A 16,833-nucleotide genomic window follows, 5' to 3' on the forward strand; every position below is an offset into this window, starting at 1 on the left:
GTGCAGAGTGGAGTAATTTAAAAATCATTAGAAGTCTGCATTTTTTACAGTAAAGTACTTCAAAAAGAAATTAAGGCATAATACAGTATATTAATATAGTTCAAGACATCTCAAACAGGTTTCAAAATTAAACATCAAAAACTACAACTTGAAAAAATAATTAGGTGAACCCATTTCATCGTAATCAGAAACTCTTCAGGTTTAGGGAATTGCAAGGTGTGGGCGTCAGTCATTCTCATTTACCCAGGACAAGGGTGTTCACTACAAAGAGCTTGCAGTAGTGAAAATAGCCTCGAATTTCCTCAGTACATAATGTAATGTGCATTTTCTATAGACTGCTCAGTTGCACATTGGTGCTGCCACTCTGCTCCCTGTTTTAGACCAATCTCAAGAACTTTTTAATTATACTGGAAACGACCTTCTCTGTTTTGTTCTTAAGAAATGATGGACTTGCTTAATTTCATCTAACTGTCCTCTTTCTGTAATTTGTGAGGAGCTTTGCCTGTTAGTGCTCTGCTAATTAAAAGGATGATTGAAGTTCCCCTGCTGTACATTGTCTGACATTGTAGAAAGACTCTTCACTACTACTGTATATTTCATTGAAAAAAAAACCAATATGTGACTAGTTTGATTTGCGTCTCCTGTAGAGTTGCAAGAGTTTGCAAAAATGCATCTGGTGAGCAAGGTTTCTATTAAAAATGTGGTAGTTAAAGATTGGAATACTTAATATGTGTTGCTGCAGAATTTAAAACATGAGAAATTGAAAGCAGTGAAGAAGCACTCTAGTAAAAATTAATTATCCTTTATGTTTAAATCAGTCCACAGAGAACCAAAAATACCTGGTGCATTAATGTATTGATTTAAGAAATAGGATAAGTCAAGGGTATGAGATATACAATGAGGAAACATGGGTCTTTTTCAATTGAATGCTGCTTATTTTGCAGATATGGCAAAAATAATGGCCCTTTCCTTTCCTTTTTCTTCTTGAAAATTAAGATTCTTAATCTATTGCTGTCTACATCTCATTCAGCAATTAATGGAAATATTCTTCATTCCAATGTAAATGCAATTTAGTTAAGTCAGCTTTTGTAAATCCTAGTCTAATCCACAGCAAGCTATTACTTTTTCCACAGGGTGGAGTCCACAGATCCAGTTTTGGATGCTTCTATCTCAGCAGCTCTTGGCTTACCCAGAAGGGAGATAGACAATTGCTCTGGTGATGGCAAAATGGTTCTGTTTACCCTCCACTGTGGAGGCTGACAGAGCCTTTCCTTTCCGTCTGCATGGCATCGTGCCTCTACAGGGATTGTCCCCCTCACTGTGCTTTGTGTTAGGCCAGCCCCAGGGAAGTGATGCTCCTTAGGATCCTTGGCAACTCTGGGGCAAGGTCCTGCAGACTGCAAAAGTAGAGCTGTTAACATAAAGCTGTTGTCATTATCTAGTAGCAAAACCTGGTGAGTAAGTGGGATTTCAGTAGCAACTCAGGTGCCAAAGTGGTTCAAGGACCTTTGAATTAGGTAGGGTAAGCAAGGGGTTTAAGGGTGTATATTTTTAGATAAATGACTGCATCCCTCTTTTACATCTTAACCTTATCACCTACACAGGACTTAATGTACTGAACAGGAGTTAAGAACCATGCTAAAACAACTGACAGGATATAGGATGGAAAGGTCTTTCCTGAACAGTCTGTGTTCAAGAAAATGTCAAGATGGATATTCTGACTTTGGAAGGCTTGTACTCCACAATAACCCTTTGTAAAAGAGGACTCTGAAGTAGGGGACCTGTGGGAGAGTTCTGCTGCAGTGGAGGGGAAGAGTAGCCGAGATGAACAACAGATCAGGAATGACATATGAAATCTTCTGCTTTTAATTTGCTAAGCTGAATCCAAAGATTAAACTCTCACAAATTATCCATACCACCATGATTGAAAGGAGGGCTCTTGTGTTAGAGTGACCTTCTGTTTCCTCACAGCTGAAAAAGCACAAATGGGAATTGTTAGAGCAAGGGTACAAAAGAGCAATAGAACAACTAGAGGTTTTGTCCTTCAGTGAATTTCAGAGCAACTATTGTGCAAAATGTGCTGCATCAGTCCCTAAAAAGCAGATATTTATAATATTTTTTGTTGTCATCATAAGTGTTGTACAAAAATAGCTGTAATTTCAAAATATTTGTGCGGCAGAGTCTGTGAATTTTAGCTTCCTCTGAAAATAGGCAATTGCTATTGGTAGAAGTCAAACCCATGAGAACTACCTTACGTTATGCATTTCTAAGGGTTTTGGTTGTGTATATTGTTGCAAGGGTAATATCTGTAGACATGTAAGGATTTCCCAATCACTGCCCTCCTTAAGGACATTTGCTTAAATGTTTTGGCTCAATTAATATGTTTTAAATAAAATTAAATTTATAATAATTATCCAAGAATATTTGAACGGCAATGGGGCAGAAGCTTCTTGTGTATTGTAGCTACAATGTACATTCAGGTATGTCGTTCTTCAGTCCAGGAAGCCTTGGCTATTTTATAAACAGTTTGTTAAAATAGTGTCTATCACTTTGGAGTCCAAAATCATTTTCTGATGTAGTGCAGAGAGCTGATTGTTCACTTGACACGTGATTGTTCAGCTCCTACTCTGGTGCCCCATATGCTGAATTCAAAAATGCCCTGAAGAAGGGTGGCCAGCCTGGTGGTGCCTCTGCCAGCTCTGAGGAGCTGGTACCAGGCTGCACAGAAAAGAAAAAGTGCAAGTCATGAGCTGCACCCTTGGTTTGGCAGCAGGCAGGCAGAGAGCAGCTGCCAGATGCATGCTGCTATTTCTGTTTGTGCTGCTGACACAGAGGAAGTTCTGGTTTATTTACTGGGAGCTGCTTTATGTCTGGGCTCACCTGCCCAGTCTCACCTGTGAGCACAGGGACGTTTTCTCCCTGCCTGTGGATGGACACAGTGTTCATAGGCAGATGCTGAGTGCTGTGGAACTTGGGCTCATTGAGGCTGCACTCCTTGGTTTTGTGCAAGAGCTGGTTATGCCTCACTGAATTTGTCCAAGGAATTGTTTATTTGTGCTAAAACATGAGGAAGCAAGGCCAGCTTCTTCATCTGCTTGTGCTTTAGCTTGTGAACCTGAGATATTACTTAGAAGCTGGTAATTACTTTTGATTTCTCACAATATTTTTTCCTGTAATACAGATTGATTGTTGGGAACACACAGACCAAAGCTTTATTTTAGTTCATTCACTCTTTCATTGAATCATAGAATGACTTGGGTTTAAAGGCACCCTCCAAATTCCCCACTGTGAACAGGGACATCTTCCAAGGATCAGGTTGTTCAGAGCCACATCCAACCTGGCACTGAACACTTCCAGGGATGAGGCACCCATGCTTCTCTGGACAATCTCTGTCTGTGACTTAGCACCCTCAGAATTAAGAATTTCTTCCTAATACCTAACCTAAACCTACCCTCTTTCAGTTTAAAGCCATTTCCCTGCATCCTATCACTACGTGTCTTTGTCCCCTGTTCCTCTCCCTTCTCCTTGCTCCCTTCAGGTACTGGGAGGCCACAGTTAGGTCACCCTGAAGCTTCTCTTTTCCAGTCTTAACATGATTTCCATCTGTCAATATAGACTGGCTCTTCAGTGAAAAAAATAAGATAAAAATCATATTCTTTTAAAAGCATTCAGTCCCGTGCATAGATGTACATTCTGTAACTCATTATTCCCTTTCCATCTGTCCATATAGACTGGCTCTTCAGTGAAAAAATAAGATAAAAATCACATTCTTTTAAAAGCATTCAGTCCCCGTGCATAGATGTACATTCTGTAACTCATTATCCCCTTTCCTTCTGTGTGCCATCTCTGGGTCTGATTTGGGCAACAATGGCATCTCCGTCACTTTTGAGCTGCCACTGCTTTTACACAGATGAATCTGAATAGCTGTTCCTGTAATACATTGAGAAGTAATGCCAATGCACACCTTTTCAGCATATTGAGCTCTTTCAAATAGGATAAGTAAAATATATCCTCATTACTGAAGTCAGCAAGTACATCCAACATTCAGGGCACAGACCAGCACAATTTTTGTGAGTGGACCCATATCCAAAGGTCATCCTATAAGCAGTGAATTGAGGATGGTGCCTACTTGTTGCAAATAATGCTTAAGTAAATAATTACTACCTTACTGCATATTACTAATCAAACTTAGTAATTAAATAATTGTGGAAAGCTTTATATTCTGAGCAGAGCCCGAATCAGTGTTAACAATAGTTGTTCTGTGTACCACGGAAGGTTTAGTGCTTATATAGACATATCCTGATCCCCTCAGACATTCTGGTGAACTTTTGCTGAAAATAGGTGTCTCAAAATCTTTATTTTCTTTTGATGCTGTATTAGTTCAGGCTGTACCTGTGAGACAGCTATATTGTATGAACCTACTGAGCCATCTCTTTGCCTATTTCCTTTTTCCCCACAAAACCATGGTTGTTCTCCATGTTCCCCATCGTTGTCACAGGCCTCGTGCCTTCCCCGATTCTTGTGGTCTGTCACTCACTCCACACATTTCCCATTTTTCCTGTACAACTTTTCCTGTATAATCCGAGGAACTGTGACTTGCATTTCCCCTCTGTGAGTGAGCACAGAGGCATTGCTTTCATCTCACTCATTACAGCTCATGGCAGATTGCTCTGGACTGCTTTCATACCAATCTCCTGATCAGACAAAATGTCCAACAAGGTAGACGATGCACAGCACTTCCTCTTGTGGTTCTTGGGGTGTTGCAGAGGATTTCAGAGCTTGTTAGTCAGAGTATAAGTCTCCAGTGATGACTGACATCTCACTGCTGTGCCACAAGTACAACTTGAAATGAAATGGTGAAGACAAATTATAAAACAGGACCAAATTTGACAAGGAAACTCCACATTTACTTGGGCAACAATATTTTTTAAATGTCCTGGTCAGATTTCTTTGTGCTTCTCCTTGCCCTTGTGTCAGTGTAATCTTCCTTGCTATTAAGTTACACTTCTGCTCATTTATTTTAAACGTTGCCCACACTGGCCTGGTCCAACCTGCCAACCTGTATCATCTCTAAAAAAGAGACAAGTTCTGCAGCTGAAGTCTCTTGTGTGGCAAGCCCAGCATAGTTGTATTCTCCTTTACACCAGTGCTGTGGCTGGGTAAACAGAGATGTTCCCAGTGCCAAATGAGGAATCCTTTCCAGTGGTATCAATTTTCAGTGCTCTGGCTGCCTGAAATGAAATATCTGTTAGTATGTTTACCATTACCAGTCCAGCTTCTTCAGGCTGTATTGATTAAATTTTTGTACTGTAAAAATACCATTTTGAACCCCAGCAAAATCGATATAGCGAGAGGTTTTATATATATATAAATTGAATTTGGATCAGGAAGAAAATCTTCATCAGATGAAAAATAAAGCTGGGTGAAAAAAGTATGATAAAAGATCTCAGAAGGGGAAAAAGTTGCTGTGTCATTTCCCCAGCCTCTGTTGTATTTGCCCTCTAGACCTTTCTGTCTGTCCACTGATTACTTTTCTACACAAATAAATTTTCAAGCAAATTGAGGCTTCCAGTTTCAAAAAGATACTTGTAAATGGACGTAGCATTATCAGAAACTACCTTACAGGGCTTTTTAAATGCAACTCTATTCATATATTTTGTGATACACAGTAGTGCTAATGGCAACCTTCCTACTGGAGGCCAGAAGAGTTATTTATAGAGTACCTAATGCATCAAGAATAAGTTCAATGAGAAGATGGTGGGATTATTTCCAGAAAGCAATTAAAACCACCACTTTATGGATAGTGAAACATTGTGAGTAACAAACAGTGAGGATATGGCATTTTAGTTCCAGTGAGTTTATTTTATGTGTTGTGGCCTGTGGTAAGATAAGAAAGGTAGTTAGGTAACTGCAAGGCAAGACACCAGAAAGGTTTTCTACATAGAACTTACAGTAGGAAGGTTTAAAATGAAGTAATGTTTGGGGAATAAAGTTTTGGAAAAGTTTTGCCTTTGGTAGATGTAGTTGATGATTGTGCAATAATTGTGTTTGACTTATCCCAAATAATAGTCAGCACTGTGTGAAGTTTAGATCCCCCCATTTATTTTCTGAATTACTATTCAGTAGTTCTTCTTTGCAACTCTTGTCTCTGAGGAAGACTCAACCTCCCAAAATGCCTCTTTGGTAGAACAGTTCCTGAGATAATATTGAGCAAAACATAGAGTGCCTGGGCCAGTCCTTTACTCAGATTTCAGCTGTGCTGGCTTTTTTTTTACATGCTAATGAGACCACACAAAAGCTTATTTTCTGGAATCACTAATTTTATAACAAAACCCACCAATCTACTGAGGAGAAAATAGAAACAGGTAATCAGTCATGTAATCATGCAGGAAAGAGGGTATTTAATCTGAATTTAAGTATTAGAGGACATCAAGAAGACACAAGAAAAAAAATGGTATTCGAGGGGGCTAAGGCATGTCCATGTTTGTGTAATTCATGGAAAACTGTATATAGTTGGAATATATTATGAACCTCTCTAACATCATTCAGAACCAGAAATTAGGGCAGCTGCAATTTAGAGTTGGACTTGATTTCTCCTTAAGATTTTTTCCAAATAGTTCTTCTTTGGTTTAACACAGTTTTATATGCATGCTACAGTCTTGCTTCGTGACAGTGTCAGAAAGGATAAATATCAATAGCTGAATAAATTTAAGCATTCTGGTCTGATAACAGACTGTAATAGAAAAGTATTTCAGACAAATGTTTCAGGTCAGGTGAGATGAATCTCACTCTTGGAGTCTTTTGTTGGGATGGGCCACCATGTCCCACTTTGGGCAAGGACAGAATCTTCAGAAATGACTGTGAAAATAATTTTGGTGAGATACATGATAATAAATTCAATGCAATAGTTTTGCGGAAAGAGTTGCTTTGAATTTATTCACACAACTGTAGCACATTGTTGTGGTATTGTGAGGTGACCTTTAATATATTTCAGTGTCAGATATTAGCATGCAATGCATGAAGAGAAGGATAAGGAATGTTGCAGCAAGAGAAACTCAGATTGAGAGAATATTTTTTTGTGAAGATGGTCTGATAGTGGTATGAATTGCCTGTCATAGTTTAGTCCTGCTCTCTGTTGCTGGGAGCTTTTCAGGGATGCCAGGTATGATTTCATTTGAAATGATAATACATGATCCTGTGAAGTCTTTTGCAGCTCTTTTCTTTATAAATTTATGTTAAAATAGATCAGTCATTTGGGAATAATCTATCATATTGATTTATTTCCGATGGTACTAAATTTCACATTAAGTTCTGTGGCAAGTTCCCATCATATGTTCCTCAGTGGTGTGGAATATAGGGAAGAGATGGGCAATGCTCATTGCTGCCTCTCCACACAGGAGCCTGATTTCAGTTTCCCAAAGGGAACATGTTCACAAAACCTGGCAGCTGGCAGAGGAGGACTTTAGCATTAATGTTTTGAAGACATTTGCAAATCTCTTTGATTTTCCTCTCAAGCTTGAAGAGCCAGTCCCACTGGACACTGGTATATCCCATGTAGTACTGCTGTGTTGCCCCTAAAAAAGCTGTTCCTTGCTTGATCATAGGTCACAGAATGGTTTGGGTTAGAAGGGATCTTAAAGATGATCCAATTCCAACTCCCCTGCCATGGGCAAAGGCATCTTCTGCAAGACCAGGATGCTCCAAGCCCCATCCAGCCTGGCCTTGAACACTTCCAGGGATGGTTTATTGGCATGGCTGTGGCTGAGTAAGAATGTAAAAAATTACACACCTAAGTAACATTCTGTGACACTGCTGGGAAAGCTGAGATCAGATGCAATTAACATCCAGATTGCCAAAGAAAGTTGTGTAAATTGGGAAAATAAGAAGCTGTACCCTAAAAATAACATCTCTTCTAATAGAGATATGTACAACTTCATATCTGCATGAAAGCTCTACTGTGCACTCCTAGGTAATCTTCTTTAAGGGGGACAAATTTCCATTAGGTTTTAAAGAGAGAAAAAAAAAAAAGCTCAAATGCTTTTTAAACTCCTATAACTTTACATTTTTGAACTTTCTTGTGGTGTAAAAAATTATATTAATAAAGCCAGTTGCTGAAAATAAAAGCTAGAACAGTGTTGTCTCCAGGACACAGCAGGAAGGTAATTTAAAAAGCTCAGGAACATTGTTGAAATTATCATGCAAACTTATTAAATGTAATGTATATTTAAATTGAAAAAAACTTCCTTATTAGGGCTAGATAGGTGATTTTTTTGCTGCCTCTAGCAGTTAAGCTTATTGGGTGAAAGTCAGGGTAGATTAATTTCTAATCTTTATGGAAAACCACTTATTTAAAAAATGGATAGCAAAATTATTAATATAATTCTGAAAGTTTAGACTATCTGTAGAACAAGACCCACCACTGAACAAAAGTATAATGAGTGTTTCATAGTATTTGGCCACTTTTGTTTACATATAGTTTTGTATTCTTAGCATGATTTTCTAGGAGTTATTTCTGACACATGTTGAATTAACATTAAAATCTTCCCTATCATTACAAATTATAAAATATTTAGCTTTAATTTCCCTTTTCATAACACGTAAGTAGGAACTTATTATAAAACACATTTGAAAGAACTCATTGTTGACTTAGGTAATTAAAATGAAGAGTGTGGAGTGAATTTTTAATGCTTTTTAGATTAGCTCAGGAATGATCAACTATTTGTCTCCTCCTCAAGAATATGTACAAATAATGGTTCACAGCTCACATTTGCCTTTTTCCAAGAAATTAATGAGCATTCAGAATTAAGGACATGTCAGTAAAAATTCTAGACTGAACTGAACATTTTTTTAAGTCTCTTCTTCATTAATTGGTTATTAATTGGTGTGAGTCTAAGGTAGATTTGATGCAAACTGTATTTGATGAAAGTCTGAGGGAAGCTGCTGGGGTCAGCTGAGGCCATCCCCCGGCGCTCTGCCAGCACGAGGCTCACAGTGACTCTGCATGGCTGGGCTTTTTTCAAAACCAAAATTAACTTTCCAGACCTACATTCAGAGAACCTTGTTTGGATGTCAAAGTGTACAGGTACAAAAGCTGACACAGGGCCATGAATTACTGTGAATTTGGGTAACTTGGTGTCCTGAGAACCCTGAAAATTCACATGTGCTGAGGAGTTGGTCTCAGCCACAGCCCAGCTTGCTGCACAAGGTCTGCCCAGAGGTCAGGCAGGCCGGTGTATGTCCCACTAAACCATGACACAGAGGAGTGGCAGTGAAGAGATGGGTTTATATAAGCCTAAACACCAACATGGTCAAGGAGCTAAGGTATTGTGAGCGTGGCACTGTACATGGTAAGAATGAATGGCAGTTAATGGAACAGCACAAGTAAAGGCTTGTGATGTAAGATCCCTGAGTCTACTAATCCAAACTGTTCCTTTTGTCACCTGCCTCCCTTCTTGCCTTACAGAAGTCATCTCTTTGCTCTTGTCCTTTGCAGTCAGATGATGGCACAGCTTGTGGCTCCTCAGCAGGACAGTCTCTGTCCAGGCTGGGATTTGCATCTCCTCCCTCGTCCTGCCTGTATTGCTGCTTTGATCTCTCCTTGGGCTGATTTAGCTCAGCTAGCTGTCAGGTATTAACCCAGGAAAATAAACTGAATAATTGTCTGACAGTTCCATGATCTGAATCATCTCACCAGTTTCCCATGATAAGCACTAGGCAGGGATCACAGATCCAGGAGATGGATGGAGAGGAGGAGGAGTGGATAGCTATTTCAATCAGAGAAGACATTTTTGGCTGTCTCAGCTGTTTGCACTAACCCACAGCTCAAAGCCCTTCCCCACTGTGCTGGCTCTGCTGCATTTTGTGGTGCTTCTGTGTCTTGTAGGACCAGCTGCTTTGGAAGGAGGAAGATGCTGCAGTGAACTGAACAGTTGCATCATGTCTGACGTGCTGTCCATCTTCACTTCTGTGTGAATTTTTGCCACATCAGCTTTACTTGAAGCTATTTACCTAGTTAAAGTTACTGTATAATTTCCCATTGCAGCTGGTCCCTGAGCACTCACTGGAGTATCTCATTTTGCCCAGTCTCTGGCAGAAACCCTCAATATGAGCACAAATGCTAATGTGGCTCCCTGCTACACAAAGGTTTCTGGGCTTGTTTATCTGCAGGAGGAGTTAAGAAATAATTTTGCATTTAAAAGCAGGACAACCTGAACTGATAATCCTTTTTTTGATCTTAGTTGTGTGAATTCGCTGTGGATTAAAGCTGCATGTTTTACCACAGCATTAATAGGATGACGTTAGGCTTGATTTCCTTGCTTTGCATGAGAAGTCTGTGGAGAATCTTGGATTTGCTTGTCAGAAGAATACATTATCATGGTAAACAGCACTTCTGAAGGCTTATGAAATCGCCAAAAAGAATGTAAGTCTCAAGGTTGCCTCAGTGACAACAAAGTGTGAATTGGCTGATCTTCAGGTCAGGTAGGGTAGCTGAGGAAAGTGTCTGGTCCAAACTAAGAAACCTAATTTCATTATATCTGGTTCTTACAAAATTGTGTTTGGTTTTCATTAAAGAACACTTAGACTCAGTATTTTGGGGTTAAAAATTCATTTTTAGAAGGAAATGCAAGAGCTAGGTAAGTAAATTTCAAGTGATCTTGTGTTAGAAAATAGAACAAAAAAATAGTCTTATGAGTGAAGACTGTATGTACTGACCTAGGATATTTTTTTATAAGATAGGTAATCTAGTATCTCCATTTCCTTAAAGATTAGGACCTTAAGTTGTGTTTAAACATTTTATTCCATGTGTAGGGAAAACAGTAGAAAACTTTCTAACACTTTAAGGACTGTTTAATTTTTTTGTTTTAAAAGGGAAGTGTGTGCAAGATCTATCCCTGTCCCTGTGGTAGGAGTGTGCCTGCATTGCCTTCAGCTCCATGCTGTTACTTCTTTTTTGTTTGTTTGGAAAATGACTTTGTCATGCTTAGATTGTGCAGGGTAGATGCAGCCATGCATGCCATGTGTGGGAATGTGTTCAGGGTTTTCCACAGCTGGTTCTTGGGTCTGTTTACAGACAGAGAAGTGGCAGGAGCTGCTGGCACTGCTGACAGGGTCAGAAGCTCTATGTGTTGCTTGGTTTCCCCACTTCAGCCATTGCCACTTCTGTATTCCAATGCCTACTGTCTTCCCTGAAGTTTTGGAATCAGTTGAGCTAAGACAGTTCCAAAGCTGCAAAAATCTGTGTAGTACAATGTCAATCCAGAGGGTCAAAAAGACCATCAGTTCTACTTATAGTATATTGTAAACTACACAATATTCCTTAATACCCTCTAAACAATCTTTGCCACTTGAAGTAAAATATCAAAAACAATAATTGTAATGAAGTAGAAGGAGATCAGGGGAGATCAAACACATCACTCTAGCAGCCTAAATTCTGAAAGTATTTGCTAGATTTAATTCTTAGGAGTAGGCTGATGCCCAAGCTGGAACAATGGGTTCAAATAAACCAGTGATCCTCTGTTTGGGAGTGATGCTTTTGTGATCTGGTAGGATCAATTTACTTCCTAAACAAAGGAGCAAGTATTTGGACATCTTCAGTACCAATGGAATAAGAAAGCAAGTCCTCCTATAGTCCTTCAAGCAATCTCCCAGCTTTCCAAGGAGCAAACAAGTAACAAAACAAAGGAGCCAAGACAAATTATGCAGCAAGGGGAAAGAAATCCTTTCCATTACCTGCAGGCAGGCAGTCCAAGGCATGAAGTAGTAGATGAATATATGATCATCAGGCAGCAATCAAGACTTTCTAAAGTATAATGCCCCAGACTTAGCACAGTTTTTCGTTTGAATATAATAGAGCAGTCTCATTTTTTGTCTTACATATAGTTTTTCAGGAATATCATAGAATCATATCATCAGATAATTATTTTTATCTTGTACTCCAGTATAACACAACTCCCTGTCTGAATATTAAATTTAATTATTTTTTATATAGCTGACTTTTGACTTCCTAAGGATAGTACTTTGCAGTTTGCTTTTACTGAATTTTGTGCGATGTTCTTTACCATGCCTCCTGCTTCTGAATTTGAGTTGGACAATGCTCTTGCAGTTTGTCACTCACCCATCCTTTTGATTGTGCACTGTGCTGTCACCCTGGCTATTACCAAAAATAAGGGCTAGAGCTCTCACTCAAGACAGAGCCCAGCATGCCTTTGATGTCACTGTGCTGTTCCAGTTCTGTGCTGCTTTTTTCTTTGTGTTAAAATGATTGGAAGATAAGATTTCAATTTAAACTTTAAAAACTTTTCTTGGTATGTAAGTGACAGCATTTGTCACTACAAATGCTTTTAAGGATGTTTATATACAACAGTTCCAAGATCTAAATGATCATTGTTTAAAATCTGTCAAGGGAAAAATCCTGCCACAACTAAATATGTAGCACTGACATTTGAAATCAGAGTAGACATGAGTGTTTGGCTTATACTTTACATGCTATCAGCTGCTTTCTGAGAGGAAGAAGGAGGAGACATTTTTGTAGCAGGTTAATTACAGGATAACAAGCAAATTCTGTGTCTTTACAATAATTATTCTAAATAAATTCAAAGTACATGGAACCTTTCTATAATGAAACCATTCTTTTCACAGAACAACTTTAGTATACGTAGAAGTAGAATTTCAATTAGCATATGGTGTTGTATTGGAACAATTCAGGACTTTCATACCACTTCACAATCAGGGCTCTTCTACAGTGCCCAGGTAGAGAAATTTTCCAAGGGCAATGAAGGAGGTATTATTTGAAACAGCTTTCCTGGTTTCTTAGCAGTTGACTCACGAAGGTCAGGAAGGAAAAAGAAGTCTGAGTACTTGAAAGCCATTTTAGAACTAGGGGGATCTGAATGGCCTGTAGGTCATGTGATGTTTCGTGCTGCTGTCAGAGTGAGGTGCTTGGTGCTCTCTGTAATGCAAGTGAAGATGATGCATTTTGTCATCACCACAAATATTTGAATATCTAAAAGATTGGTTTGCTTATATCTATTTTATGTGCTACTTTATCCTTTAATTCAGTTCACAGTATTTGAGTTTGTAAGAGATTTTGGAATTGAGTCTCAGAAGAATTAGTCGAAAGATAAGGACTTTTTCATGTCATTGTTTGTCTGCTTCAGACCTATTACTCTACTTTGCAAATGCAAAGCCATCATTTGCACTCCCCACCCCAAATAAATAAATGATCTGACAACTGCTAAAGAAGGAGGCAGGCAGATTGCATAAGGTCTGTACTGAGTGATAAAATCGGCAAAGCCATCGTTTGCAGTCCCTGCCCCAAATAAATAAATGATCTGACAAGTAACTGCTAAAGAAGGAGGCAGGCAGATTGCATAAGGTCTGTACTGAGTGATAAAATCCCATGTTTGATCCAGCTGATGAGTGATATTCATACAGAAGTTAATTACTCTTGATGCAAAGTCTTTGTGCAGTATGAAAGTGCTATTCTACATGGTGTACTTCTGTTTTTCTGTGCAGAGCTGTGTACCCTGGACTGTGGCAGCCACGGCGTCTGCTCCAGAGGGATATGCCAGTGTGAGGAGGGCTGGGTGGGACCCACCTGCGAAGAGCGGACCTGCCACTCCCACTGTGCCGAGCACGGGCAGTGCAAGGACGGGAAGTGTGAGTGCAGCCCAGGATGGGAAGGGGACCACTGCACCATTGGTAAGGGGCTTTTGTTTTTTAAGAAATTAAATACGTAAATCTTAATCCAGTCCTACACAGATGGCCGTCATTGCGATTGAAGTCTGTTTGGAAAAACAGAGACTCAGAATCCAGGCAGGTGTGACAAAGGTGCCTCTGCCCTCTGTTTGTCCCACAGAATAGCAACGTGGCACAGCTTTCTGTGTAGAGGAAATAACAGATTAATTAATTTTTAAAAACCACAGAAAGGAAAGATAACTCGGTCCTAACGTTTCTTTGGGATGTGTTCATACATGAATTTTGTAGTCAGGAAGGAAAAATATATTTAGAAGGTAGAAGGTGTGAGGAGACAAAGCTATTATTTACCTTACATAATTCTTGCATTAAATCTCTTGCCTTTCTGTCTGAGGATTTACATATTTTACTTACTGCTAATGGTGTTTTTCCTAGAGCTGACTGCTAACAATATTCCTAATAAGGTAAAGCTTTCACATCTTTTTAGAAGTCATTAATCTACTATAAAAATGTAATATTTTTAATGAAATTCCATAGTTTTTTTCAAAATCTGAGTGTTTCTTCCTAAAATGTCTCCAAGTGAGATTATTATCTAATTTTCAGAGATGAGCAGTGTAAGGTCTCAACATGTGTTTCTTGAAAAAAAAATCTAGACTTTTTGTTTCTTGAAAAAAAAATCTAGACTATGCTATCTTTATCTGGAGCATTTAAGATAATTCATTCCCTGGCTCTAGAATTCACTAAATCAGATCTGCTAAATCAAGAATTAGGTTTGTGATAGAGGAACAACCTAATTTTCTAAAGATTGTTTAGAGCAAATCCAGAGAAGGACCAAAATACTTAAAAGATAAAAGACCCGCTGTTCACATTGTAGGCAGTGCCAGGTGTGGTCCCTGCACGCTTGTCATCAAATGGAGAATGATCACAAACACAATGCTCTGGTCACAGCAGCAGGAATAGATTTGCCTGCAGGAAGAGGGAGACGTTTTATATCTAACCCCCAGGTGTCAAGCCATAAGCAAATGTATTTTCATTTGGTACAGAAGTTTGATCCATCTCAGTTTTGTTCTTTTCTTTTTTAAGCTCACTACTTAGATGCTGTTCAAGGTAAGTTTTTCGTATCAGCATTCCAAAAAAATAATGAAAATATACAAAAGTATTGGGAATGGAGTGTTTTCTGTTACTCATTTAGCTTGAGCTTCTGTACTGCTAGGCTCCCAGAATAGATGACACATTTGTTTATGGAAATATATATATATATATAAATATATATGCACACACAGAGATTTACAGAAGAAAGTGCAGTTTTTAATAAGTAATGTGCTCAACTCATTTGCAAAGTTGTACCAATGTAAGCATGTTTTACAGGGCCATCTGATGTGCTGTGTTAGGCAAATCCATTTTTTGCTCTTGTTTGCCATCCAAAGTAATGACAGAGCTGAGGACTTGCTAAAAAGCTTGTGTTGATACTGTCTCCCATGAGAAATAAAAAAAAGTATTATTTTGTCATTTATGCTTGAAGTAAGTTTCTTTTGCTGGAGCAGTACTCTTGTTTTCTAAAGCTGTCTGTGCCAGATGTGATCTAGTTCTCTCCAAATCATTTGATACAAGAGTTAAGTGTGATGTTGCTTTGTGTCTGGTGCTGTCCATCTGATTCCTGTGCCTCACTGCAGGTCCTGCTCATTCCCATCAGTGCTAGAACCTTCCCAGTGTGACAGCAGTCCCCACACCAGGCTGCACAGCTGCACAGCTCCTCCCAAAAATGCTGCTCACTGAAATACCAAACTAACCACGAGCTCAGAAAGATCTCAGTGCTTATTTTCTGTTTCTTATTTTATTTCTTTGGAATTAGATAATAATAAAAGCACATGAGCATTCATTTTATTGCATTTATAAACTTAGAGAGTAACCATACACAGTAGCAAAACATAATCATGTACAATAAATTAATTAACTCAGCAGGACAGTGATTGAAAGTGGAAAAACGTCCACATCACCCAAAAGAGCTCTCACATCCTGCCCTTTCCCCCAGCTCCCTGAAAGAGGCTTTTATATAGTATCTTTGGTGGTTGCCAAGTTGTTTTGGAGTAGCATCTTCCATAACTCAGTGTGAGAAAATGGTATCGCCCACCTCCAGTTTTTCTGAGCAAGAGTCAAGACTCTCTGATCCCTCTGTTTGCAGATGTGATTGATAAACTGTGCCAAGGGTGACAAGGAGGGAGATCATGTGTCTCATGTAAGGTTACCAGGAAATGTGCTGCATGTGGGGCTGTAAATCACAGCCTGACAGACCAGACTCTCCAACTGGCTCCTCCAAACGCTATTTGGAGCATCTCAGGGCTGTCAGGCACTGATTTTTCTTTCCACCACAAAAAAGCCCTCTCTCTGATAACACCTGTGTGTTGATGATCAGTATCAGGTGCAGAGGGGCTTTCAGACCCTCTATGTCCATGCTGGCAAAAAGAAAGGAGCCACCTTGGAAGTGATGCCACTCACTCTGTCAAGCTTACTGCCAAGCTTTATCCAAAGTCCTTTGGCTCCATGTGTGACATGGTGAGGATCTGAGAAGTGTCTGAGCTGGCACTGCACTGTGCAAGCAGATGGACATGACTGGACACATCCAAGAGACCATTCCTCTCTCACTCTTACAGGCAAGAAATGTCAATGTGAATGCCCAAATTGCTGTTGATTCAGGGCTTGCAAGTCTATAATCAAGAGGATGCTACAGTCCTTCGTCCAGTTTTGATCTAGAATCAGCACCACCAAAGAGCATGTGTTGGTCCTTTTGGAATCAACTATAAAGGAAGAAAGTGGAACAAGAAGGCAGTGCTCCCTCAGTTGCCTTCTGTGGGAAGACTGTGTTGTAGCATAAATCAAATTGGCTTTTTCTCAGTCAGATGAGTATTTATGAGCAGAATAAAAAGGTCACTTCCACTCCCTGCAATGTGTAGGATTATGTCCACAGATGCCAGTTTGTCATTTAGACAATGCTTTCCATGTGTATCTTTGATATAAATCTTGACTATGTGTGTGATATTGTTAGTGAACTATAGTTTATTTTTCAATAGAGAAAGAGATGGATGTGACTTCACAACTTCATAGCATGACTTTACTCACTTTACTACTGTGCACAAAATA

At 39.2% G+C, this 16,833-nt stretch overlaps 1 protein-coding gene across 5 annotated transcripts in view; it reads left to right on the plus strand.

The window, feature by feature from the left end:
- Nucleotides 1-16,833, plus strand: part of TENM1 (teneurin transmembrane protein 1) — a 782,308-nt gene that overhangs the window by 670,092 nt on the left and 95,383 nt on the right. For 4 of the 5 annotated variants that reach the window (XM_039717552.1, XM_039717551.1, XM_039717553.1 and 1 more), the window contains 2 exons: nucleotides 13,516-13,701; nucleotides 14,779-14,802. In XM_039717552.1, the coding sequence (XP_039573486.1) occupies nucleotides 13,516-13,701; nucleotides 14,779-14,802 (210 nt within the window). The remainder of the gene's footprint in view (nucleotides 1-13,515; nucleotides 13,702-14,778; nucleotides 14,803-16,833) is intronic. The other variant, XM_039717554.1, reaches the window with a different exon arrangement.

Source organism: Passer montanus, unplaced genomic scaffold, assembly GCF_014805655.1.
Source record: "Passer montanus isolate IOZ18808 unplaced genomic scaffold, ASM1480565v1 scaffold38, whole genome shotgun sequence".
Lineage (NCBI taxonomy): Eukaryota > Metazoa > Chordata > Aves > Passeriformes > Passeridae > Passer > Passer montanus.